This window comes from Schistocerca gregaria, chromosome 3 (genome assembly GCF_023897955.1).
Source record: "Schistocerca gregaria isolate iqSchGreg1 chromosome 3, iqSchGreg1.2, whole genome shotgun sequence".
In the NCBI taxonomy this organism is placed as follows: Eukaryota; Metazoa; Arthropoda; class Insecta; order Orthoptera; family Acrididae; genus Schistocerca; species Schistocerca gregaria.
This window is the reverse complement of record NC_064922.1, coordinates 336202804-336230350: the sequence shown is the minus strand read 5'-3', so window position 1 is coordinate 336230350 and position 27547 is coordinate 336202804. Positions and strand designations below refer to the sequence as shown.

General features: G+C 44.3%; 1 protein-coding gene across 1 annotated transcript in view; it reads left to right on the top strand.

Annotated features, from left to right (window-relative positions):
- Window positions 1-27547, top strand: part of LOC126356239 (transient receptor potential cation channel subfamily V member 5) — a 132702-nt gene that overhangs the window by 71942 nt on the left and 33213 nt on the right. The window contains exons 10-11 of the mRNA XM_050007064.1: window positions 8541-9105; window positions 24074-24307. Coding sequence (XP_049863021.1) covers window positions 8541-9105; window positions 24074-24307 — 799 coding nt within the window. The remainder of the gene's footprint in view (window positions 1-8540; window positions 9106-24073; window positions 24308-27547) is intronic.

Below are 27547 nucleotides of genomic sequence, written 5' to 3'. Positions count from 1 at the left end.
GGCGCGAAATTTCGAGTTTTTATTGCAAATTTAAGGTTTTCATTTCACTCGCCCACGTACAATTCTAAAGGTAAAATAAAAACGCACTTGCCTTTCAACTGAAGCACGGACATATCGACGGTGAGCAGTTAAGATTTTACCCTATCTTCATGTCCCCTAACAAACATTTAGATGCTGCACATCATCCCAACCTTGACCGCAGTGCTTGTTAGACTTCTGGTGAGAGCAATTACGATAGAGCTTCAGCATCAATATTATAGTACAACAGCCAGAACGTTATGACCAGCGACATACTATCGATGTAAACCCGTCCAGGCGATAGCAGCGTCATCTGGCGAGGAACGACTGCTAGTCAGACACACCCACGGTACATGTAATATGAGTGAGCGTGTTGTCCGCGTGTTGGATGGGGAAGCAGCGAGGCCAATCTGAGTTTGATCGATGGCAGATTGAGATGGCCCGGATGCTCGGCACGAGCGTTTCGGAAACTGCGCGACTTGTCGGATGTTAGAGGAGTTCTATGGCGAGTATCTGCACCACATGGCGGAACCAAGGTGAAAACACGTCCAGACGTGGTACGGTCAGGCGGCGAACCCTCATTACAGATGTCGGACGTCGTAGGCTGGGCAGACTGGTAAAATAAGACAGGCAGCGGATTGTGGCCGAACTAACATCTGACTTTAATGCTGGGCAGAGTACAAGTGTGTCTGCACACACGGTGCACCGAACGCTCCCGTCAATAGGCCCCCACATGCATATGGCAATGTTAACACCACTACATTGGCAACTACGGCTGAAATGGGCACGTGACCATCGGTAATGGACGCTGGCGCAATGGCAGAGCGTTGCATTATCCGATACCTTCTTCATCAAGCCGATGATAGTGCCCGAATCCATCGTCTTACAGGGGAACGGGTCTTAACATCTGTCTTGGGGAGCGGCTCCATTATCCTGTCTGCATCCATGGGTCCAGTGGAGCTCGTGCAAGGCACCATTAAGGCCAAGGAGTATCGTACACCGGTAGCAAACCACGTACACCCAATCATAACAAACATGTTTCACGACGGCAGTGGCATTTTTCAACAAGGTAATGCGCCATATCACAAGGCCAGGACACTGATGGAGTAGTTGGAGGATCACAGTGGCGAGCTCCAATTGAAATTCTGGCCCCCCAACTCGCCTTAATGAAATCGATCGAACACATCTGGGATGACATTGAACGTGGCACCAGAGCACTCCCCTCCTATCCCCGAAATTTGCAGGAATCAGGTGAGTTGTGTGTGGAGATGTGGTGCCAGATCCCTCAATAGACCTACCAAGGCCTAATTGCTTCCATGTTGCCGCTGTTATCCGTGCCAAAGGTGAACATCCCGGCTATTAGATAAGTAGTCCTAGTGTACTGGCTGATCAGTGTATAAAATATTGGTCCGCTTTTTTACGGTGTACATATGAAGATTTACTTCATTTTGTACAATCCATTTCCACAGGAAGATTCTGAGTATTTACAATAGTCTCTGGATATTGTAGTAACTTTTGATGCAGCAAAATTTACAAGACTCTTCATTTGCAGAATACTGACAATGTTCGCGTAAAGTTGTGCATAAGATTTTTAATACACTGGTGCCCTATCTAAGACGATGCTGTCGTCTTCATCGCTGACTGCGAACTCGGGCGAGCGTTTCTCTTCTCAGCCGCAAGTAGAGGAGCCGTTGCCACTCATCCACAGACATTCAGAATACTCACTGAAAGGGTCCTCGGCAGAACTGCAGCCGCCATGAAGGTGAAGGATGGACTTTTTTTTTAATTTTTGGTCATCAGTCTACTGACTGGTTTGATGCGGTCCGCCACGAATTCCTTTCCTGTGCTAACCTCTTCATCTCAGAGTAGCACTTGCAACCTACGTCCACAATTATTTGCTTGACGTATTCCAATCTCTGTCTTCCTCTACAGTTTTTTGCCCTCTACAGCTCCCTCTAGTACCATGGAAGTCATTCCCTCATGTCTTAGCAGATGTCCTATCATCCTGTCCCTTCTCCTTATCAGTGTTTTCCACATATTCCTTTCCTCTCCGATTCTGCGTAGGACCTCCTCATTCCTTACCTTATCAGTCCACCTAATTTTCAACATTCGTCTATAGTACCACATCTCAAATGCTTCGATTCTCTTCTGTTCCGGTTTCCCACAGTCCATGTTTCACTACCATACAATGGTAGTACTCCAGACGTACATCCTCAGAAATTTCTTCCTCAAATGAAGGCCGGTATTTGATATTAGTAGACTTCTCTTGGATAAAATGCCTTTTTTGCCATAGCGAGTCTGCTTTTGATGTCCTCCTTGCTCCGTCCGTCATTGGTTATTTTACTGCCTAGGTAGCAGAATTCCTTAACTTCATTGACTTCGTGACCCTCAATTCTGATGTTAAGTTTCTCGCTGTTCTTATTTCTACTACTTCTCATTACCTTTGTCTTTCTCCGATTTACTCTCAAACCATACTGTGTACTCATTAGACTGTTCATTCCGTTTAGCAGATAATTTAATTCTTCTTCACTTTCACTCAGGATAGCAATGTCATCAGCGAATCGTATCATTGATATCCTTTCACCTTGTATTTTAATTCCACTCCTGAACCTTTCTTTTATTTCCATCATTGCTTCCTCGATGTACAGATTGAAGAGTAGGGGCGAAAGGCTACAGCCTTGTCTTACACCCTTCTTAATACGAGCACTTCGTTCTTGATCGTCCACTCTTATTATTCCCTCTTGTACATATTGTATATGACCCGTCTCTCCCTATAGCCTACCCCTACTTTTTTTCAGAATCTTGAACTGCTTGCACCATTTTATATTGTCGAACGCTTTTTCCAGGTCGACAAATCCTATGAACGTGTCTTGATTTTTCTTTAACCTTGCTTCCATTATTAGCCGTAACGTCAGAATTGCCTCTCTCGTGCCTTTACTTTTCCTAAAGCCAAACTGATCGTCACCTATCGCATTCTCAATTTTCTTTTCCATTCTTCTATATATTATTCTTGTAAGCAGCTTCGATGCATGAGCTGTTAAGCTGATTGTGCGATAATTCTCGTACTTGCCAGCTCTTGTCGTCTTCGGAATTGTGTGGATGATGCTTTTCCGAAAGTCAGATGGTATGTCGCCAGAATCATATATTCTACACACCAACGTGAATAGTCGTTTTGTTGCCACTTCCCCTAATGATTTTAGAAATTCTGATGGAATGTTATCTGTCCATTCTGCCTTATTTGACCGCAAGTCCTCCAAAGCTCTTTTAAATTCCGATTCTAATACTGGATCCCCTATCTCTTCTAAATCGACTCCTGTTTCTTTTTCTATCACATCACACAAATCTTCACCCTCATAGAGGCTTTCAATGTATTCTTTCCACCTATCTGCTCTCTCCTCTGCATTTAACAGTGGAATTCCCGTTGCACTCTTAATGTTACCTCCGTTGCTTTTAATGTCACCAAAGGTTGTTTTGACTTTCCTGTATGCTGAGTCTGTCCTTCCGACAATCATATCTTTTTCGATGTCTTCACATTTTTACTGCAGCCATTTAGTCTTAGTTTCCCTGCACTTCCTATTTATTTCTGTATTCCTGATTTTCCCGGAACATGTTTGTACTTCCTCCTTTCATCAATCAACTGAAGTATTTCTTCTGTTACCCATGGCTTCTTCGCAGCTACCTTCTTTGTACCTATGTTTTCCTTCCCAACTTCTGTGATGGCCCTTTTTAGAGACATCCATTCCTCTTTAACTGTGTTGCCTACTGCGCTATTCCTTATTGCTGTATCTATAGCGTTAGAGAACTTCAAACGTATCTCGTCATTCCTTAGAACTTCCGTATCCCACTTCTTTGCGTATTGATTCTTCCTGACTAATGTCTTGAACTTCAGCCTACTCTTCATCACTACTATATTGTGATCTGAGTCTATATCTGCTCCTGGGTACGCCTTACAATCCAGTATCTGATTTCGGAATCTCTGCCTGACCATGATGTAATCTAATGAAATCTTCCCGTATCTCCCGGCCTTTTCCAAGTATACCTCCTCCTCTTGTGATTCTTGAATAGGGTATTCGCTATTACTAGCTGAAACTTGTTACAGAACTCAATTAGTCTTTCTCCTCTTTCATTCCTTGCCCCAAGGCCATATCTTCCTGTAATCTTTTCTTCTACTCCTTCCCCTACAACTGCATTCCAGTCGCCCATGACTATTAGATTTTCGTCCCCCATTACATACTGCATTACCCTTTCAATATCCTCATACACTTTCCCTATCTGTTCATCTTCAGCTTGCGACGTCGGCATGTATACCTGAACTATCGTTGTCAGTGTTTGTCTGCTGTCGATTCTGATTAGAACAACCCGGTCACTGAACTGTTCACAGTAACACACCCTCTGCCCTACGTTCCTATTCATAACGAATCCTACACCTGTTATACCATTTTCTGCTGCTGTTGATATTACCGGATACTCATCTGACCAGAAATCCTTGTCTTCCTTCCACTTCACTTCACTGACCCCTACTATATCTAGATTAAGCCTTTGCATTTCCCTTTTCAGATTTTCTAGTTTCCCTACCACTTTCAAGTTTCTGAAATTCCACGCCCGGACTCGTAGAACATTATCCTTTCGTTGATTATTCAATCTTTTTCTCATGGTAACCTCCCCCTTGGCAGTCCCCTCCCGGAGATCCGAATGGGGGACTATTCCGGAATCTTTTGCCAATGGAGAGATCATCGTGACACTTCTTCAACTACAGGCCACATCTCCTGCGGATACACGTTACGTGTCTTTAATGCAGTGGTTTCCAATGCCTTCTGCATGCTCATGTCGTTGATCATTGCTGATTCTTCCGCCTTTAGGGGCAATTTCCCACCCCTAGGACAAGAGAGTGCCCTGAACCTCTATCCGCTCCTTCGCCCTCTTTGACAAGGCCGTTGGCAGAATGAGGCTGACTTCTTATGCCGGAAGTCTTCGGCCGCCAATGCTGATTATTTATCAAAATTTAGGCAGTGGCGGGGATCGAAATCGTTTTGGTTATGAATCAAAGACGCTACCCCTAGACCACGGGTAGGACATACCCGACATTAATGTCCGCTAATAGTGTCCAGATACTTTTAAGTAGATAGTGTTTTTCTTATTAATTAGTAATAGGCTGCACACGCCAGTAATACAGCTAAGTTATATAGTCTGTTCAAAAAATTATTGGCACGACTAACAGGGATGATATAGAAGAGAATAACAGAGGCCAGGCAGTATGGCCTAGCGGCTCCAGCCGCTTCAGTTTGGAACCACGCAACCGCTACGGTAACAGGTTCGAATCCTGCCTCGGGCATGGATGTGTGTGAGGTCTTTAGATATAATTACGTTTAAGTAGTTCTAAGTTCTAGGGGACTGATGGCCTCAGATGTTAAGTCCCATAGTGCTAAGAGTCATTTGAACCATTTTGAACAGAAACAGATATATTTCGTAAAGCAAGCATGAGTTCGAAACCTATATTGCGTGAGCACTGAGCGTGCTTAGGTAATACACAAATGAAGCAGATAAAAGTCGTTGTCTATTGTATCGCGCCTGGAAGACGACGCGTGGGTGTGCTCTGATCTGCAAAATAGGCCAAATGAAGGAAGCGAGTAGGAGCAGGAGAGGTAAAGCTCTTCGGTACTGCGTGTAAAATTAAAGATGTTTACTATAGGCAAAAACAAGTGAATAAATGGTTGCATAACTTTGCGATGATGGGCAAGTAGGTGCTAAGCCGTATTTCCGTTTAAGCAGTACGAAGTGACAACAGCAATCCAACACTGCATCTGAAGTTGAAGCGATGTTTCCATGTCGTCTGCTCTTGATGAAATGAGGCGAAAGCACAGCGGCGCTCTTTGAGCTCCTCAAAGTCGGCTAGAGGGCGCTGGGGTTAGCTTAGCTCGTCCGCTCTCGTAGTGCAAACCTACGAGCGTGCACCTACGCTGTGGCATCGGAACTATCGATACCACAGTGTCTAATGTTGCTACACCAAATGTTAGTTTGGGATCCGTAATACAAGTGAGAAGAACTAGGAGATACACACTTTACTGGAGGAGCTACCCCTTAATATCAGAAGGAGGATGAGATTTCAGCATGATGCGGCCCGATCGCACTTTGCAGTCCAGATAAGCTTAAGTATTGTGGTATGAGTGGGACACTGCACAAATGGTTTAATTCATATTTAGCTGGAAAAACCCAATAATTGAAATTAACTGTACATATAGCCTGCAAAAATCCGCAGAGTCCTATAAATGGTGAGGTGTCAATAATGATGTCCCACATGATTCAGCGTTGGGTCCTTTATTCTTCTTAATGTATATTAATGACTTGTCACTCTATACTCATGAAGATGCAAACCTAGTTCGTTTTTCTGGTGATGCAAGTATAGTAATCTCAACCAAAAAAACTAAGTGGTTCTCTGCAAATGAACTGTGACTAAATTTTGGGAAAACATAGTATATACAGTTCTGTACAGTAAGTGACATAACACCACTGACAGATAAAAACTGTGAACACAAGTCTGTTGATAAGCCACAATATTCCAAATTTCTGGGTGTATGCACCTATGAGAAATTCAACTCGAAGAAACAAACCGATGATCTGCTGAAATGTTTAGGTTCAGCTACTTATGCTATTAGGGTTATTGCAAATTCCAGTGATAAACATATCAGTAAATTAGCCTGCTATGCCTATTTTCATTCACTGCTTTCATGTGGCATCATTTTTGGGGTAATTGATCATTAAGAGAAAAAATATTCATTGCACAAAAGGGTGTAATCAGAATAATAGCTGGAGTTGTTTAACGAACTTGGAATATTCACAATACATTCTCAATACATATTGTCTCTCATGCAATTTGTTATTAATAACCCATTCCAATTCAAAAATAACAGCAAAGTGCATAACTACCACACTAAAAGAAAGTATGATATTAGCTATTCTGAGTTAAATCTGACTTTGGCACAGAAAGGAGTTAATTATGCTGCCACAAAAATCTTTAGACATCTACTAAATAGCTTTAAAAGTCTGACAGATAATCGACCAGCATTTAAAGACAAATTTAAAAATTTCTGAATGACAACTCCTTCTACTCAAGAGATGAATTTTTAGAAACGAAATAGTAATTGTACAAAACAAAAATTGTATTTTACAATATTAAATACGAAAAACATTATAATGTGTAAAGAAAAGTTTAGCTGACACGTTCCACACCGTATTCATGATCTATGGAATAAGTATTAATGCAATGTAATACATGTGCATCAAGTTTCGATTGTTCTATGAGCTCAAGGACGATCGCGGCCCAGTCCATCAGCATTTGGCGGGGGTGCGAGCGGATTTCTCGTGCCTAAACCCCGCCTGATGAACGGGGCGCTATTCGCCTTGTGATGCCGCACGAAACACAGCCCAGGCGTATCCAATAAAGCCTCGACGAGCAATGTGAGCGAACTGCTACTCAGCGTCTTCTGCGACATATGGTGCATCAGGCAAGGAGGACCATACGTTGGCCTGCAAGATCCCCGGACCTTAACCATTGGACTTCTTTCTGTGGAATTACATAAAATCAAAGGTGTAGTCTATCCCTATTGACGCAGAGGCGAAATTGATTGCAAAGAATTCTTGCAGCAACCACAAAAATACGGAAAATACCACGCATTTTCTAGCATGGGACTCCCTGCTACGACGACACCTGCTCTGCACAGAGGTTAGTGGTGCTCATTTTGCCCCCCGCATACTCAATACTCGAACTATATGCGTTTCGACACATGTTTGCTTTACAAAATATGTCCATCATCGTCCCTACTAGTTTGGGCACTGAGTTTTTGTACACTGTATATATAAATTGTGCTACAGTATTGTCTAGAATGAAAAACAGGCCATAGTTAACACTAAATTATGTTTATTTTAAACCATGACCATGGATTCTGCTATAATAATATAGCCTTCTTCAGAAGTCACACAAATAAATGTCTTAGCCCAGCGGCTGCGCCAAGACCAATAAAATAACTTCAACAGACATAAGCTTGTTCCCAAACATAAGTAAAATTAGGGTGCCATATGTAATTTTACTTATGTTCGAAACAGGCTTATGTCTGTTGAAGTTATTTTATTGGTCTTGACGCAGCCGTTGGGCTAAGACGTTTTTCATTTATTAGTGTGACTTCTGAAGAAGGCTATATTATTATAGCAGAAACCAGGGTGAAGGATTAAAATAAAAATAATTTAGTGCAACTGTGGGTTGATTTCATTCGAAACAATTTGTGACGGTTGCTGTTGTCGCTGCCATGATGAAAATAATGTATTATAGTACTATTAAACCACATGTATCTATGAACTGCAGTTTAATGCTGTAAAGTTCTTGCAGAAAATAAATAATAATAATAAATGTCATTACTTTGGACAGAAATACTTAATGATATGACAACCTCATTTCGCACATTGGCGTTTGCTACATGATTTTTCTTGTTTTGACGAGGCTACAGCAGTGCGTTGTGCACTGGTTGCAGGTTCTACCGCCAGTTCTTCCTGTTCTGCTTCTACTTCATGTTCTCGCTGGTGTGCTTCACACTGCGCCCGGGCCCGCCCCCCACCAGCCTCAAGGCGACGGCGAGTCCTGCCATCAACGCCACCATCGCCACCAACGCCACTATCGCCACCAACGCCACCACCACGGTGTCGCCAGCCAACGGGACGACTGCCACCCTCGCCTTTCTCGCCTCCAACGGGTCACTGCACCTGCTCAACCAGTCTCTCGTCAAGAGCGAGAAGAGATTCCAGCGTCTACCACCAAAGGCAGCTGGAATTGTCCGTGCAAATCGAATCAATAAAGTTTCTCCTAGGCCAAGTATGATTCCAAAGACGACAGACCCAAGTCCGCTGCACAGACAGAATGGTTCTCGCAGTCGCCAACATCGCGGGAACGACTACGGCGCAAGTGCAGTAACAATAGTTTCGCACACTGTCTCGAAAAGAGAAATTATTGAAGGCGATCTGAATCACACAAGGATGGAGGAACGTGCCACATTCGCTACGGTGACGCCAGTCACACCCACCACAACACCACAAACAACGGTCAGTGTTATCCTATTTTTGTTATTATTATTATTATTATTATTATTATTATTATTATTATGTGGGATTAGACCCTGTCGGATCACTCAGATTCTTGGTTCTTTTTCCTTTTTTTCCACACTGCTCTCATTTTTTCTGCATGGGCTCTCTTCCTTTCCTCTGCCCATGTGAAACTTCCACTTTGCATGTAAAGAATTAAAGTGCTGAAAAAACTCTTACGTTATTTGATTTGTAAACAGCTGAGCAAAACTGAACGTACTCAGACAGTTCCCTCTTTACTTATTCTGATAATCACTAAACTGACACACAATATTTTTAGCGCAACGCAATCTTTCAATAATCCTTACAAAAGAATAGCCCTGACTAACAATAACCTATACCCTTCATGAATCACTTACCTCACAAAAATCTTCGTTAGTCGAACTACTACAATACAGCAGGCGCCAATACAGCCAGCTGAATAAAAGAGTCCAACTACTGAAGGTATTAACTACTGATAGGCCTATAGTTAGCAAATGAAAGATTTTGATAGAGAACAAACAATGTATTTACCTTAATAGTGTTAAAACTTTAGCATTGGAGGGCAGCATTGAGAGTAAAAATCGTATAGGGAGACCAAGAGATGAATACACTAAGCAGATTCAGAAGGATGTGGGTTGTGGCAAGTACTGGGAGATGAAGAAGCTTGCACAGGATAGAGTAGCATGGAGAGCTGCATCAAACCAGTCTCCGGACTCAAGACCACAACAACAACAGTGTTCAAAAGTTATATACAGGGTGTTCCAAAAAGGTACGGCCAAACTTTCAGGAAACATTCTCACACACAAAGAAAGAAAATATGTTATGTGGACATGTGTCCGGAAACGCTTACTTTCCATGTTAGAGCTCATTTTATTACTTCTCTTGAAATCACATTAATCTTGGAATGGAAACACACAGCAACAGAACGTACCAGCGTGACTTCAAACACTTTGTTACAGGAAATGTTCAAAATGTCCTCCGTTAGCGAGGATACATGCATCCACCCTCCGTAGCATGGGAACCCTGATGCGCTGATGCAGCCCTGGAGAATGGCGTATTGTATCACAGCCGTCCACAATACGAGCACGAAGAGTCTCTACATTTGGTACCGGGATTGCGTAGACAAGAGTTTTCAAATGCCCCCATAAATGAAAGTCAAGAGGGTTGAGGTCAGGAGAGCGTGGAGGCCATGGAATTGGTCCGCCTCTATCAATCCATCGGTCACCGAATCTGCTGTTGAGAAGCGTACGAACACTTCGATTGAAACGTGCAGGAGCTCCATCGTGCATGAACCACACGTTGTGTCGTACTTGTAAAGGCACATGTTCTAGCAGCACAGGTAGAGTACCCCGTATGAAGTCGTGATAACGAGCTCCATTGAGCGTAGATGGACGAAACTAAAATGAGCTCTAACATGGAAATTAAGCATTTCCGGACACATGTCCACATAAAATCTTTTCTTTATTTGTGAGTGAGGAATGTTTCCTGAAAGTATGGCCGTACCTTTTTGTAACAGCCTGTATATATCAGTTCATGACGTCCAGTCTTACAAATTTCCTTTTTCGTACGGACACACGTCCAGATCGTCTGCTCACAGTAACCTCTCAAAACTCTGGCATCTCTCTCCCCACATCCATTCCACATCCCCCACCTCCAACTGCCCAACTCTACGCGCTGTTCACATTCTACTGCCCAAGACTACACTAGCGAATATTCCAACAATGAGTCCAACCAGCCACAGACTTCACACAGCTGCCGGCCGAAGTGGCCGTGCGGTTCTAGGCGCTACAGTCTGGAGCCGAGCGAGCGTTACGGTCGCAGGTTCGAATCCTGCCTCGGGCAAGGATGTGTGTGATGTCCTTAGGTTAGTTAGGTTTAATTAGCTCTACGTTCTAGGCGACTGATGACCTCAAAAGTTACGTCGCATAGTGCTCAGAGCCATTTGAACCATTTTGCACACAGCGCAGTCGGCGATTTTCATGCACAGCACTATGTGGTGTTACTAACATAAAAACCTAAACAGCCTACTAACACATTTTATTCCTGATTTCTTCGGAGCTTCGCTCTCTGACTTAACTTCCCATCTGTCGACTTTCTTCTTAAATACCTTTCTGCCCAAAAATCTGAAAAATTTATCTGAGCTTTTTGTAGGTCCTTTTCGACCTCTTCTATCCAGCGTATAGTTTTAAGTGCTTCTATGTATGTAGGAATTTTGTGCGTAAGTCTTGTTTTCGGAAGCCTAGAGACGTGCCCACACAATTTTAATCACCTTTTTTTAATGTCTGCTGCAAGGTTGGACAATTTCTCAGTTGTTTGACGAGATTGTAGTGTATAGCCCTCTTCTGTTTTCTTTGGCCCTAGTATCTCTCTGATGATTTCACTTTCTTCCTTTAATAAGTTTTCTAGGTCATCTTTTATGTGCACTGTCAGGGTTTCACTAGCACACAGGACTTCAGGTTTTAATACTGTATTATAGTGCCTAATCTTAGTGTTTTGGACGAGCATTTTTATTGTGCACCTTTTAGGTTCTTTTATAGGCTCTCTTTAGTTTTTGGAGGCGAATGTTTTGTGCTATTTTCTCTCGCCCCGTAGGTTCAAGGACTTCACCTGGTATGACATTATATTGATATAACAGTATTTTGTAGTCAAGTTTTGGGTATAAGCTATTGTGCCGTTGAACTCGGACTTTAGGAGAGGTATTTGCAGACTAACTTTCTCTGCACGTTCTTTAAGGGTTTCCACCAGTTCGGTAGCTGTTATCCCATAATCTGCTAGTAAGGCTAAGTCGTCGGCGAAAGGTAAACATGAAATTCTTATGTCATCCTTTACTCGCCCCGTCTGTATAGATTTCCAGTAGTTTTATTCTTCAGTTCCTTTTCCCATTCGCGGATGACCTTGTCAGCACAAGGTTCAATAGGAAAGGAGACAGACCATCATCTTGTCGGAACCAATTTTTAACACGAAGGGCTCGGATATTTCACCCATGAATTTCACCTTGGAGGTGAAATTCTTCGATGAGGTTAAGGTTTTTTGGGTCTAACCCTTGTTCTTCAAGGATATCAAAAAGTGCTTGTCGGTCAGCTGAGTAACATGCGTTTTTAAGGTCAACAAACGTGCAAATTATTGGGCTGTAACTGACTGGCTTGTAATTTAGCACGGTCTTTAGATTTAAAATTTGTTGTGGGGCGAAAATCAGCTTAGTATCCACTAATTTTGTTTTCCAGTTTCTCTTGTGCTCTTTGAAGAAGACAGGCTGATAGAACTTTGTATGCGACCTGAAGTAGGGATATGCCTCGATAATTATTTACATCAGATTTGTCTCATTTTTTGTGTAATGGATGAATAAGCGCACATTTCCATTCCTGGGGTAATTTCTCTGTCTCCCAAATATCTGCAATGATTTGGGTTAACTCTCTGTTAGTATTTGGTCCTAGAGATTTCAGTAGCTCAGCAATAATCCCATCTTCACCAGATGTTCTGTTGTATTTTTAATTTAACAATGTGTTTGTGAATTTCTTCTTTCGTTGATGGGGATGGTTCATGGTGCGTATAAGTAGATCTTTCTTTAGGGACTCTCGAAAGTGGTTTCGGGAAATTAAGGAGTGTTAAAAAATAATTTGTCAGTTCCTTACAGTTTTTCTGGTTAGTGAGTGCAAGTTTTCCGTCCGATTTCTTGAAACGTAAATTTTGTGCGCTGTATCCGCGAATTTTTTCCGCAAAAGTTCGCTAAAAATCTTGTGTACTGTAGGTGGGGAAGTTTTCTTCGATTAAGTTCAGTTGGTTTTTCAAGTATTTTCTTTTTGTCTCTCTAATGATTTTCGCCACTTGTTTCCTAGGTTCTTAAAAATATTGAAGATTTTCCGGTGTTTTCTTTCTGCAGTAGTTAAGAAAAGCCTTTTTTCGCTTTTCCGAAGCTTTGCCACACACTATATCCCACCACAGATATTTTGTGTATTTCTTCAGGGGGAATAAATCATTAGCTTTTTGGATTATTTTACTGTGAAATTTTTCCCAAGTATCAGCCTCTACTGTCTCCAGTCCAAGCTAAGTTTCTTTGATTCTCCTGGTGTCAAATTTCTACTGGTGTACTTTCTTGCCGTGGACTCCCTTTGCGGTAAATTTCATTTTTATCCGTGTTAGTCGGCCGGAGTGTATGAGCGGTTCTAGGCGCCACAGTCTGGAACCGCGCGACCGCTACGGTCGCAGGTTCGAATCCTGCCTCGGCGTGGATGTGTGTGATGTCCTTAGGTTGGTTAGGTTTAAGTAGTTCTAAGTTCTAGGGGAATGATAAGTTCAGAAGTTAAGTCCCATAGTGCTCAGAGCCATTTGAACCATTTGAATATCCGGTTAGATAGTGGTCTGAATCTATGTTTTTATCTCTACAGTCTTGTATGCCATGAACTTCCTTCTGTAGAGGATGCGAGATGGCAACATGATCAATCTGATATTCACCGAGCTCTTTTATTAGGGATCTCCAGGGCTTTTTTTCCGGGTATTCTTCCTCAATGGTGTTGACATGATTTTAAGGTTGTTTTGTTGGCATAGTTCGATAAAACTTTTTCCGTTTTTATTGGTAAATTTACGGGAGGGATATTTTCCTACAATTTTCCAGTATTGTTTTTCTTTGCCTATCTGAGCATTGAAATCACCCAATACGTTTCTGATGACCTGCTTTGGAATTTTAGCCATTACTTTCTCAAGATCGGTCCAGAATTTCTCCACGGTCTGTGAATCCTTTCTGTTAGCAATGTTGATGGGGGGCATGAACATTATTGAAGGTATATTTCTTGTTATCGCACTGAATGTGCATTGTCATAAGGCGGTTTCTTATGGGGCACACATCTCTTATGGAGTCCGTTATATTTTTGTATATGACAAAATCCATTCCCAGAAGCGGAGCACCTTCAGCAATACGTTTTTAAGTTTTACACTTAAAGATGCGAAAATTTCCATAATCTACTGTGGCTTCATCTGTGAATCGTGTTTCTTGAAGGACGAAAATCTGAATTTTTTGTTAGACTAGCTTCTGTACTAGATTGTGCAATTTTCCTGGTTGAATTAGAGTTTTGATATTAAATGTGCCCATATAAGTGATAGTTTTGGATGGAAGTCTGCCAGAGAACTCCGACTTTCTCTGTGTTCGTGACTGCCCAGGTCCCCTAGACTCCGAAGACCCGGTTGCCGCCTGTTGGCGGTGGAAGTACCACCTGAGGTAATATTGTTATTACTTTCACGAATCATGATGGATTATAATTGTTTGTCCAATGTTTCCACTGGGTTATTAGAACCAGGGATCGTTAGTTCCTGAAACAATTATTGCAGTCTACCCTAACATGGGGAACAGACACTGACCAGAAAGCCGCCCATTATGGGTTCTGATGCGTCTAGATTTTCTATCGTTAGCTTTTAGATTAAGGCCGCCTCTTCCGACAGCTCTGCCGAACTGATGATCTTCATCTCCGTCTTCAATGCCGTTGAGATCTGGCAAGGGACCCTCACAAGGTACCACACCCGGCCAGGTGAACCAAGGTTTCTTTTTACGAGGTGTGACTCCTCCCTCTCCTCCTTTTCAGCCGTGCTTGGGATCGGCTATGGCGTAATTTATCTTACTTGTATCTTAATGTGCTTATACAGGGTGTCTCATTTATCTTGCTCACCCAAAATAACTTTTTTCTGAAAGTTAAACGAAAAATTGCTTCACCAAATGTCCCTTAACATCATTGGGTAGATCTTGGTGAGGTTATACGTTTTACGTATCCCCACAGATGTAGGAGATAGCGGTGGGTGTTAATTTTTTTTAAATGGAGCCGTGTAAATTTTATTCAATAATACACCTATCCTCCCAAAGAGCTATTCAAAAATGTATCATACTGTACCATTTTTTTCTCAATAAAACGTAGATGTGGGAACGATAACGAGTACACAGGATTTCAAAAAAAAAAAAAAAAAAACGAGCTGTTTACAGCCTTGATGTATACATTGTGTACCCAGTGTAGTGCTATAGTAGAGATGTGGGTTTTGTTTATGATTTACGACTCATTTAAACACAGGCATTCGTCTCCCTCGCCCTCCTCCCCACCCCTCACACACCCTCACACACCCTCACACACCTCATTTGTTGTTGCTTTAGCGCAAAGTACACTGCATACCAGTGTAGTCGTGCCTAAGAGTAACTTAGTTAACTGCATGGCGGTAGTACACGTTGTGAATACAATTTTTGTTGTGTAAAGGTGTACGATGTACGTGAAATAATTTAGTAGCTTGCAATTTTATGTTCAGTACTATTAGATAACATTGTGCTTATTATGTTATTATATTCATCTTGTAGTCTACTGTGCATACCCGTACTGTAATTTGCTGTAGATGACCAAACTGTTCAGGCACAACTACTGTACGATTCCCTGACAAGCCATCGCTTTCGATGGATGTATAGTTGTCTCATTTTTGGTCTGCGTGAAAAAGGGAAGTTTAAATGCAAGACCCAGAAATCGTCGTAGAACAGACGAAGTTTCTGAGGATGGTGTGCTCGCTACCGTAGCCTTGAATCATCAAGTCAGCACACAACGAATTAAACATGAAGTTAATGTCTCAAGAACAAGTGCACATTGAATTCTGCAACGTCATACGTTACATCCTTATCATGTTCGTTTGTACGAGAACTTGAAGGAAATGACTTGAACAGTAGGGTTCAGTTTTGTCAGTGGGCTTACCGACGACTTCCGACTACTCATAATTTCTTCTCAGGTATTCCTTTTACTGACGATGCACCACGCTCCAACGAAGGAATTGTCAATATGGGAAATATGCATTATTGGTCCATGAACAATCCAGAGTGGCTCCGACAGAGAGAACACCAACGTCCATGGAACATTAATGTTTAGTGCGGAATTACTGGAGATACTATTGTCGGACTTTTCTTTGCAAACATCAACCAAAATGGCAGACAATATGCCCAATTTTTAAGACAAACTCTTCCTTTTCTCTTGGACGCAGTACTTCTGAATCGGAGGATGGTCAAGTGGTGTCAGCACGATGGATGCCCTGCACATAACGCCTTACGAGCACGACGGATTCTGGACCGTAAATACCCTGTTCCGCGCTCATCGGCAGCACACCGCGCCTGGTACACGCGGTGCTCGGGGACCACAGCGCAACTACGACACCCGAGGATAGGCTTATAACAGTCCGAAACCCGTCGTGTGAAACTAAAGTAATTTACAACTGAAGCGGTATTTTCAACCCCTGCCTGGTAGGTGGATTGGGCATAGTGGGCGAGTTAGTTGGCCTGGCCGATCTCCGGATCTTAGACCGCTGAAATTTTTTTTCCGGGGAGCAGTCGAGGATGCTGTCTACTAAAATGTTCCAACAACACCAGAGGACATGCAGCAACGCATTATTAATGCTTGTACAGACATCACAAGGAACTAGTAACACGATGTGGGCATCCTTCATCCACAGAGTGATCCCAAGTATCAATGCCAATGGTCACCATTTTGAGCATGTGTTGTAAGCACTCTGTTTTTCATGTAGTATCGCAGTAAAACTTACTGCAAAGGACCATGTTACTTCTGCATTGTCATACGTACTGCAGTACGACAATGTACAATAACAAGATCAAATTACTGTACAGCGCCGTAATATTACATTCAGTGTTTATCGGCGATTTGTAAAATATTCAAACGCACGTTGATGGGGTGAAATGATTTAGGTAATGAAATGCTTTGTAGTGATATTTAAATTAGAAAAGTTATGTATTATTTATCACTTCCTTAGCTACCAGTTTCGTGGATAAACTGGTAGAGTGTGGTACATTTTTTAATAACTCTTGGAGAGAATAACTGTATTCTTAAATAAATTTTACACGGTTGTATTTAAAAAAAATTTACCTCTATCCCGTATATCCTACATCTGTGGGGGTACACAAAACATATAACATAAGCAAGAACTATCCAGTGATGTTAAAAAACATTGCTTGAAGCAATTTTTCGTTAAACGCAACAGAAAAAAGTTATTTTGGTTGATCAAGAATGACTCTGTGAATGACTATGACGGGTGAAACCGAACTCCGCCTATATTTTCCGAGTATTTAGGTGTAACTGATCCGTGCTCACCAGTGGCCACATGACTATGATTCAATTGGTCTGTTATCACGGTTACCCTTTTTTCAGTGAAAATACACTCCTGGAAATGGAAAAAAGAACACAATGACACCGGTGTGTCAGACCCACCATACTTGCTCCGCACACTGCGAGAGGGCTGTACAAGCAATGATCACACTCAAGGCACAGCGGACACACCAGGAACCGCGGTGTTGGCCGTCGAATGGCGCTAGCTGCGCAGCATTTGTGCACCGCCGCCGTCAGTGTCAGCCAGTTTGCCGTGGCATACGGAGCTCCATCGCAGTCTTTAACACTGGTAGCATGCCGCGACAGCGTGGACGTGAACCGTATGTGCAGTTGACGGACTTTGAGCGAGGGCGTATAGTGGACGTACCGCCGAATTGCTCAACACGTGGGGCGTGAGGTCCCCACAGTACCTCGATGTTGTCGCCAGTGGTCGGCGGAAGGTGCACGTGCCCGTCGACCTGGGACCGGACCGCAGCGACGCACGGATGCACGCCAAGACCGTAGGATCCTACGCAGTGCCGTAGGGGACTGCACCGCCACTTCCCAGCAAATTAGGGACACTGTTGCTCCTGGGGTATCGGCGAGGACCATTCGCAACCGTCTCCATGAAGCTGGGCTACGGTCCCGCACACCGTTAGGCCGTCTTCCGCTCACGCTCCAACATCGTGCAGCCCGCCTCCAGTGGTGTCGCGACAGGCGTGAATGGAGGGACGAATGGAGACGAGTCGTCTTCAGCGATGAGAGTCGCTTCTCCCTTGGTGCCAATGATGGTCGTATGCGTGTTTGGCGCCGTTCAGGTGAGCACCACAATCAGGACTGCATACGACCGAGGCACACAGGGCCAACACCCGACATCATGGTGTGGGGAGCGATCTCCTACACTGGCCTTACACCTCTGGTAATCGTCGAGGGGACACTGAATAGTGCACGGTACATCCAAACCGTCATCGAACCCATCGTTCTACCATTCCTAGACCGGCAAGGGAACTTGCTGTTCCAACAGGACAATGCACGTCCCCATGTATCCCGTGCCACCCAACGTGCTCTAGAAGGTGTAAGTCAACTACCCTGGCCAGCAAGATCTCCGGATCTGTCCCCCATTGAGCATGTTTGGGACTGGATGAAGCGTCGTCTGACGCGGTCTGCACGTCCAGCACGAACGTTGGTCCAACTGAGGCGCCAGGTGGAAATGGCAATGCAAGCCGTTCCACAGGACTACATCCAGCATCTCTACGATCGTCTCCATGGGAGAATAGCAGCCTGCATTGCTGCGAAAGGTGGATATACACTGTACTAGTGCCGACATTGTGCATGCTCTGTTGCCTGTGTCTATGTGCCTGTGGTTCTGTCAGTGTGATAATGTTTTGTATCTGACCCCAGCAATGTCTCAATAAAGTTTCCCCTTCCTGGGACAATGAATTCACGGTGTTCTGATTTCAATTTCCAGGAGTGTATTTTCACTGCAGCGAAAATGACTGTAAAATGCAGTCTCAAAATCGCAAAAGACTAAGCGCTGATCCCGGGTACCGAAATACTCAGACTACATCCCTGAACAACTTCCGAAATTCTGTCATAGGAGTTCGCTTTCGCACTTTTTCGTGCATGGAGGACGCTATTTTTCAATTTGTCACATGTTGGGGCCTATACCCATAACGTTCACGGGCTATTGTCTTGTCTTCAGCTATAATTACCCAATACTGACTTTGGTGAGTGTTTTAATAGATATATTATTTACTTGTATCAATTATTGTGTCAGCCAAAAGTAGCTCATCGTGTTCGGTCAGAGAGCTGATTAGCCCCTGCAATAAAAAAACTGACTGGAAGGATCAACAAACAACTTTAACGGATGTCATATGACGTCCGAAACGACCAAACCCAACGATAAAAAAAAAAAAAGTTTGCGTGACGGACTGCCATCCCAAGCGGCCTGGGTTCCATTGCCTGCTGGATCAAGGATTGTCTCCGCTCAGGGACTGCCTGTTGTGTTGTCTTCATCATCATTTCATCCCCATCCGGGGCGAATGTAATAAGACCTGCATCAAAGCGACCGGACCTGCCACCCGGCCAATGACACCAAACGCTCATTTCCATTTTTCCAATAGAGTCTAAGAGCCTTCTGGAGTCACGACATAGACCCAGGGCTAACCCCGTAGCATTAGAGCTCTCTCTCTCTCTCTCTCTCTCTCTCTCTCTCTCTCTCTCTCTCTCTCTCTCTCTCTCTTATGATAGTAAAAGGCATACACAGAAAGCGCAGTTGTGTAGTAAATTTAATCGTCTGTTTACGAAAAGGTATCTTCCTCAGCCTATGTTCGACCTATACCAGAACAATGTGTATCCAGTGGTTTATCTTGAATGCAGATTTAGCCTGATGAGTGGGACACATACAAGTGGGAGAGAGTGCTTCTCGGTACCATCCAGAAGTAGTTTTAGCAGGTACAGCACAGCGGCAGATGTGCAGAAATCATTGTGCCGGGGCAATTCTCAACCAGTGTAGAAATGTCTATCAGACTGCGGCGGCTCCCTTTATCAAAAATGATGCTTCAACTTAATTAAATGTCATCCAATTCCGATCGTTAAGTTCAGTAAAAAATAAATTATTATATTTTGATGAGTGCTCAGAAAGCTGCTGAAGCTCTGGCTCTCATCGAGATCCACGAAGATTAGGATCTGCACAACAGTAATTCGACCTGTAGTCCCTTACGGGGCGGAAACCTAGACTACAACAGAAAAGATAGAGAGAAAAGTCCTGACATTTGAAAATACTATTCTGAAACAGAGATTTGGACCAGTGAAGGATGGAGACTATTGGACAAAAAGGAAAACCCGCGAACTGCGAGAATTGTACAGATCGATGGACTTTGTGGCTGTGATTAGAAGTGCAGACTGAGGTGATATGGGCATGTAACGCGGCGAGAAGGCCAGTGATGGAAGAAGACATCGGAGGTAACAGACCGAGGGTATGACCATGGTTGAGGTGCAGTGACGGGATCAGAGAGGACATCAGTATGACGGGACTAGTTGGGGAGGAATACATGGACCAGAGGAGATGGAAGACGATGACTAGTGAGGCCAAAGGTGGATTGTCATTTGTGTGTCCAACCTAGTAAGTAGTATACTTATGTCTCAGGTGAACCATCGATGTTGGAGTCCTAAAATCGTATCCTCTGGAAAATTCAAGATACCAGTATAAGAATCATAACTGCGGCCCCAGACTTAGCATCTGACTGCAATAAGAAATGTCGTGCCGCTACAGGTGACTCCCACAGGACAGCTAAATATAAAATGATAAGTGAAAGAGTAAAAGTATCTCTCACTTTCATGCAGCGATTAAAAAATAAATGAATTAATTAACTGCACACAATGCAAAAGTGCTTGGAATAAAATGAGAATACTTCCATATCTTTTCACTACGTAAAATAAATAGTTGATCACTGAGCTAAAAATCTCCATATATTCTTCAAATAAAGTTACAAACATTGCGCCTCGTAAAAATAGCTGCGTAAAAGTCTTTGAAAAATATGAATGTTGACTGCAACAGCCCTCGTCCAATCACACACTAAAGGGAAAAAAATCTCAACACAAAGGAGTTGTGAAACATCAACGAAAGCTGGTAGGTGTGTTTCTGCATCTGAATGATGATGTCTATTCAAATTTCGCTCCAGTCATGTGGAAATGGAAATGCCGAGTGGCTAGGGCCTCCCGTCGGGGAGACCGTTCGCCTGGTGCACGTCTTTAGAGTTGACGCCACTTCGGCGACTTGCCTGTCGATGCGGACAAATGATGTGAAAAGAACAATACCCAGTCCCTGTGACATTCCATCGCACCGGCTGGCCACGGTGGCCTAGCGGTTCTGGGCGCTCCAGTCCGGAACCGCGCTGCTACTACGGTCGCAGGTTCGAACCTGCCTCGGGCATCGGTGTGTGTGATGTCCTTAGGTTAGTTAGGTTTACGTAGTTCTAAGTTCTAGGGGACTGATGACCACAGCAGTTGAGTCCCATAGTGCTCAGAGCCATTTACATTCCGTCGCACCGACCACTCAGCTACCAGTGGCGGACTCCAGTCACGTGAGAGTGGCGCTGTGGCAAATCGGTTACTTCAAAGACACCTCCAAGTCAGAAGCCTTGCAGCTTACATTTTCTGATTAAAAGTGATTCTGCCTCGGCGCCAGTGATGGCCGCGTGTTAGTTAGGAGGAGGCCAGCTGAGGGCCTGCAACCAGCCTGTCTGCGTCCTAGACACACTGCACCTACACCCCGCCTTATAGTCTGGGGTGCTGTTTCATGTGATAGAAGGAGCACTCTCGTGGTTATCCCACGCACACTGACTGCAAATGTTTACGTTTGATGATTCGGCCTATTGTGCTGCCATTCACGAACAGTACTCAAAATGGCTCTAAGCACTATGGGACTATCTGAGGTCATCAGTCCCCTAGACTTAGAACTACTTAAACCTAACTAACCTAAGGACATCACGCACATCCATGCCCGAGGCAGGATTCGAACCTACGACCGTAGCGTCCGGCTGAAGAGCACTCCTGGAGGTGTCTTCCAACAGGATAACACTCGTCCACATACCGCTGTTGTAACCCAACATGTTCTCCAGAGTATCGACATGTTGCCTTGGCCTGCTCGGTCACCAGCTGTGTCTCCAATTGAGTACATGTGGGACATCGTCGCACGACAACTCCAGCGTCATCCACAACTAGCGTTAACCGTCCCTGTACTGACCGACCAAGCGCAACAGGCATGGAACTCCATCCCACAAACTGACATCCGGCACCTGTACAACACAATGCATCCACGTTCGCATGCTTGCATTCAACATTCTGACGGTGACACTGGTTATTGATGCACCAGTATTTCACATTTGCAGTGGATTATCTCGTCCTTATTAACCTGTGATCTTGCAAAGTTGATCGCTTAAATATATACCTACACAAATGTATTCTCAACATTTCATTAGTCTACATTAGTCATTTTTGGCGTTGCGATTTTTCTTTCCGTCAGTGTATATCCATCATTCCAGAATCTACACGCATCAAAAAAAGTTTTGCATCACCCCGGTTCCGAGAACCCCTGAAGATAGACGTTGACTGTGGATATTGTATCACAGACACAGTCACTTTGACTATTCAGAGATGTCACTAAACCCCCCCAAAGATGTAGACAACCATCCACGAGCAGCCGATCAGTTCCAGTCATTCCACCAGGAAGGGGGTATACGGCTCGTGTTGTCTGTAGTTCGACCGTGCCTAGACGGTCAATATCGCGATTCGATGGCGTCCGCGTTGTGACTTTGTGCCAGGAAGGGCTCTCAACAAGGAAAGTATCCAGGCGTCTCAGAGTTAACCAAAGAGATGTTGTTCGGACATGGAGGATATACACAGAGACAGGAACTGTCGATGACTTGCCTCGCTCAGGCCGCCAAAGGGCTACTACTGCAATGGATGACTGCTACGTACGGATTATGGCTCGGAGGAACCCTGACAACAACGCCACTATGTTGAATAATGCTTTTCGTGCAGCCACAGGACGTCATGTTACGACCCAAACTGTGCGCAGTAGGCTGTATGATGCGCAATTTCACTCCCGACGTCCATGGCGAGGTCCATCTTTGCACCCACGACACCATGCAGGGCGATACAGATGGGCCCAACAACATGCCGAATGGACTTCTCAGGATTGGCATCACGTTCTCCTCAACGATGAGTGTCGCATATGCCTTCAACCAGACAATCGTCGGAGACGTGTTTTGGGGCAACCCAGTCAGGCTGAACGCCTTAGACACACTGTCCAGCGAGTGTAGCAAGGCGGAGGTTTCCTGCTGTTTTGGTGTAGCATTATGTAAGGCCGACGTACGCCGCTGGTGGTTATGGAAGGCGCCGTAACGGCTGTATGATACGTGAATGCCATGCTCCGACTGACAGTGCAACCATTTCGGCAGCCCATTGGCGAGGCACTCGTCATGGACGACAGTTCGCGCTCCCAGTGTGCACATCTTACTAATTGCTTCCTTCAGTATAACGACATTGCTCGACTACAGTGGCCAGCATGGTCACCAGACATGAGCCCTATCAAACATGCCTGGGATGGATTGAAAAGGACTGCTTATGGACGACGTGAGCCAGCAACCAATCTGAGGGATCTACGCCGAATTGTCGTTGAGGAGTGGGACAATCTGTACGAAAAGTGCCTTGATAAGCTTGTGGATAGTATACCATGACGAACAAAGGCATGCATCATTGCAAGAGGACGTGCTGCTGGGTATCACAGGTATCGATCTATACAGCAATCTGGACCACCACCTCTGAAGGTCTCGCTGTATGTTGGTACAACATATGATGTGTGGTTTTCATGAGCAATAAAAAGGAGGGAAATGATGTTTATGTTGATCTGTACTCCAATTTTCTGTACATGTTCCGGAACTCTCGGAACCAACATAATGCAAAAATTTTTTTTGATGTGTGTATATGATGCAACGACTGACTACTAAGTTGTCCAATTTTGTTTTGCTTTACGTACCATACCATGCCTCTTAGACCATTGCTCTGCACTTCCACAGCACTCACTCACATTATTTTCCTGCTTACTTTCTTCAGCTGAAAGTGAAGCTGGGTGGTGCTTCGAAGGTTCTCAGCAGTGAGAATCAAACAACTTCTTTCTAAAACTGTTAACAAGAGGATTTTTTTTTCCCACTTGTCACCCCGCTACCATCACTCAGCAACAGTTGCACGATTATTATCCTAACTTGAAAGTGATATTTTAGAAGGGAGTAAATAAAACGTATGTAACTGGATCACTGCAAGTTTCTGGTCATTTTCAGACGAAGAACAGCACGAACAGCAGCGGGGCCGGGGGAGGCGGCGCCGAGGACAAGGAAGAGGAAACATGGTGGGAGGAGCTGCAGGGCGAGTGCCGGCTGATGCAGTTCCACAGCCTCGAGGCGAAGGTGCGGCTGGGTGCCGAGCTCGCCATGCTGGCCGGCTCCTTCCTCTACATCCTGTCCGCGCTGCGCGAGGCACACTTCCTGGGCCTCAACATGTTCATCGAGAACCTCGTGAGTGCCCACACTCCGGCAGCCGCAAGCACCGTACACTTGTGAGCGTAGTCTCGCACGAGCCTTCAAAGGAGCTGAAATGGGCAAATGTCTATAAAGTACTTTACATATGTAGAATTTTCGATAATTGGGAATGTGAGTCTCACGGGAAGCGTGCAAGGGATAAGTCCCCGCAGTCGCGCTATTCATCTGTGTCCTCGATGGCTCAAATGAATGGAGTGTCTGCCATATAAGCAGGAGATCCCGGGTTCGAGTCCCGGTCGGGGCACACATTTTCAGCTGTCCACATCGAGGTATATCAACAACACCTGTCGGCAGCTGAGGGTTTTCCGTTAGTCATCATTTAAGCTTGCTTTGCCTGTCAGTGACGCGGTTCTATTGGGCCTTTACAGAGGCGTGAGAAAATAGAACTATGCAGGGTATACGAGAGTGGTCTGAAAAGTTCTCGAAATTGAATAAAAAGTGTTGTATCGCTTTTTTAATACAACCACAGAAGGAAATTTTACTCGTTGCCACCGTCAACTACACTACTGGCCATTAAAATTGCTACACCAAGAAGAAATGCAGACGATAAACGGGTATTCATTGGACAAATATATTATACTAGAACTGACATGTGATTACATTTTCACGCAATTTGGTTGCATAGATCCTGAGAAATCAGTACCGAGAACAGCCACCTCTGGCCGTAATAACGGCCCTGATAGGCCTGGACATTGAGTCAAACAGAGCTTGGACGGCGATTACAGATACAGCTGCCCATGCAGCTTCAACACGATATCACAGTTCAGCAAGAGTAGTGACTGGCGTATTTTGACGAGCCAGTTGCTCGGCCACCATTGACCAGACGTTTTCAATTGGTGAGAGATCTGGAGAATGTGCTGGCCAGGGCAGCAGTCGAACATTTTCTGTGGCCAGAAAGGCCCGTACAGGATCTGCAACATGCGGTTGTGCATTATCCTTCTGGAATGTATGGTTTCGCAGGGATCGAATGAAGGGTAGAGCCACGGGTCGTAACGTATCTGAAATGTAACGTCCACTCTGCAAAGTACCGTCAATGCGAACAAGAGGTGACCGAGACATGTAACCAATGGCATCCCATACCATCACGCCGGGTGATACGCCAGTATGGTGAGGACGAATACACGCTTCCAATGTGCGTTCACCACGTCACCAAACACGGATGTGACCATCATGATGCTGTAAATAGAACCTGGATTCGTCCGAAAAAATGACGTTTTGCCATTCGTGCACCCAGGTTAGTCGTTGAGTACACCATCGCAGGCGCTCCTATCTGTGATGTAGTGTCAAGGATAACCGCAGCCATGGTCTCCGAGCTGATAGTCCCTGCTGCTGCAAACGTCATCGAACTGTTCGTGCAGACCGTTGGTTTCTTGCAAACTTTCCCAGCTGTTAACTCAGGGATCGAAAGATGGCTGCACGATCCAATACAGCCATGCTAGTGATACAAGGCCGTTGGGATCCAGCAGGGCGTTCCGTATTACTCTCCTGAACCCACCGATTCTATATTCTGCTAACAGTCATTGGATCTCGACCAACGCGAGCAGCAATGTCGCGATACGATAAATCGCAGTCGCGATAGGCTACAATTCATACACCAGCGACTGGACGCATGTACTGCAGTAGATTGTGGACATTTCGAACATGTGATGGCATGAATGGAATTTTAGGGACGTGTTTGTTCGTTTGCATTTCCTTTTTGTTGCTGTTTCTGATGTTTTTTGCTTATTGTTGTTGCCAACGTAATTTTCCAGCGTAATTGTGTATCTTGACAATGAACTCACGATGCGAAATTATTATTTAAACACTCTTTGTACTTCAGTTCTCTGTTTAACAAGCCCTTTCAATTTTTATATACTCCTTTCTTTCAAGACTGGCAGAAACAGGAGCAGAACCACTACCATAGATACCGGTAGCTGTTAGTACATCCTTAGATGCTACGTCCCTTGCCTTCGCTGATGTGTCACTCTAACCATCGGTAGCCAAGTGTGACTGTATCAGTTTTAAATCAAACTTTTCCCCGCATTTGAAAGCATACTTTGAGCTGCGTCAAGCCTACTACTAACCGGTTTTTGAAAAGCGAAACGCCGTTGGACTGGTCTCTCTGAAATCTACGACACTAGCAACGGGAATTACTGTAGTTCCACTTGAGGAAGTGAAGTCGATGCCGATATCTCTGTAGTTAATACAGCTATTAAAAGGCTCTCTACGTCATTTGATGTCGATCTGTTCACGATTCATTTTTGTGAAAACAGAATTACAGTATCTTAAACGGTTCAGGAAAACTTAACTGGTTACGTAGCTGCGTAGTGAAAAACCATTTACTTCTTAGCAACATACCAATAAACCCAGAATCTTCAAGGAATTGAACCCCCACGTATAAAACAGCTTCAGAGGTCTGATTACTATACAAATGATTTAAAGTGTTAAATATTTGGCCTTAAGCATTTGAGTGAAAAGACGTTTAGCGAAGGTGCTCTCACTGTGAAACAATAGATGAAACAGTCTGGATAATTTGGTGTATTTTAAGCAAAAAGTACTAGGTCTACAACGTAGCTTCCGCCGTTTTTTCTCGAAGTTCAAGGATTTATTGTGAAAAACTTACAAGAAATTATGATTCATAATATTGCCCATCGCTGGCCTCTATACTCTCCCATCTTTCGGATAACATACGAAACCCGTGGCGGAAGAACTGGGCGTCTTTTGTGGGGATTCATGAATCGATTCAATTTTGCTCTTGTTCATATGGTCGGAAGTGCTGGTCAGCCAGACTCTATGCCACTGATCGAAAACGGTGGTAGTCAGAGACCAACGTATGGGGAATACGGCGGGAAGGATAGGACTTCTCATTTCAACGTTTCCATGCATATTTTGACGAGTTTTGCGACATGCGGTCGAGCATTGACCTGCTTCAAAATTACCTTAACGTGTCAAAAAATGGCTCCCAGCACTATGGGACTTAACGGCTGTGGTCATCAGTCCCCTAGAACTTAGAATTACTTAAACCTAACTAACCTAAGGACATCACACACACCCATGCCCGAGGCAGGACTCGAACCTGCGACCGTAGCGGTCGCGCGGTTCTAGACTGTAGCGCCTAGAACTTTCGGCCACACCGGCCGGCCCTTAACGTGTCTATCGCTGTATTGTGGCTGTTTGTGTTTCAGTGCTGGGCTCGAACGCATCAATTGCTTTTGATAATGATGTCCTGTGACTGTC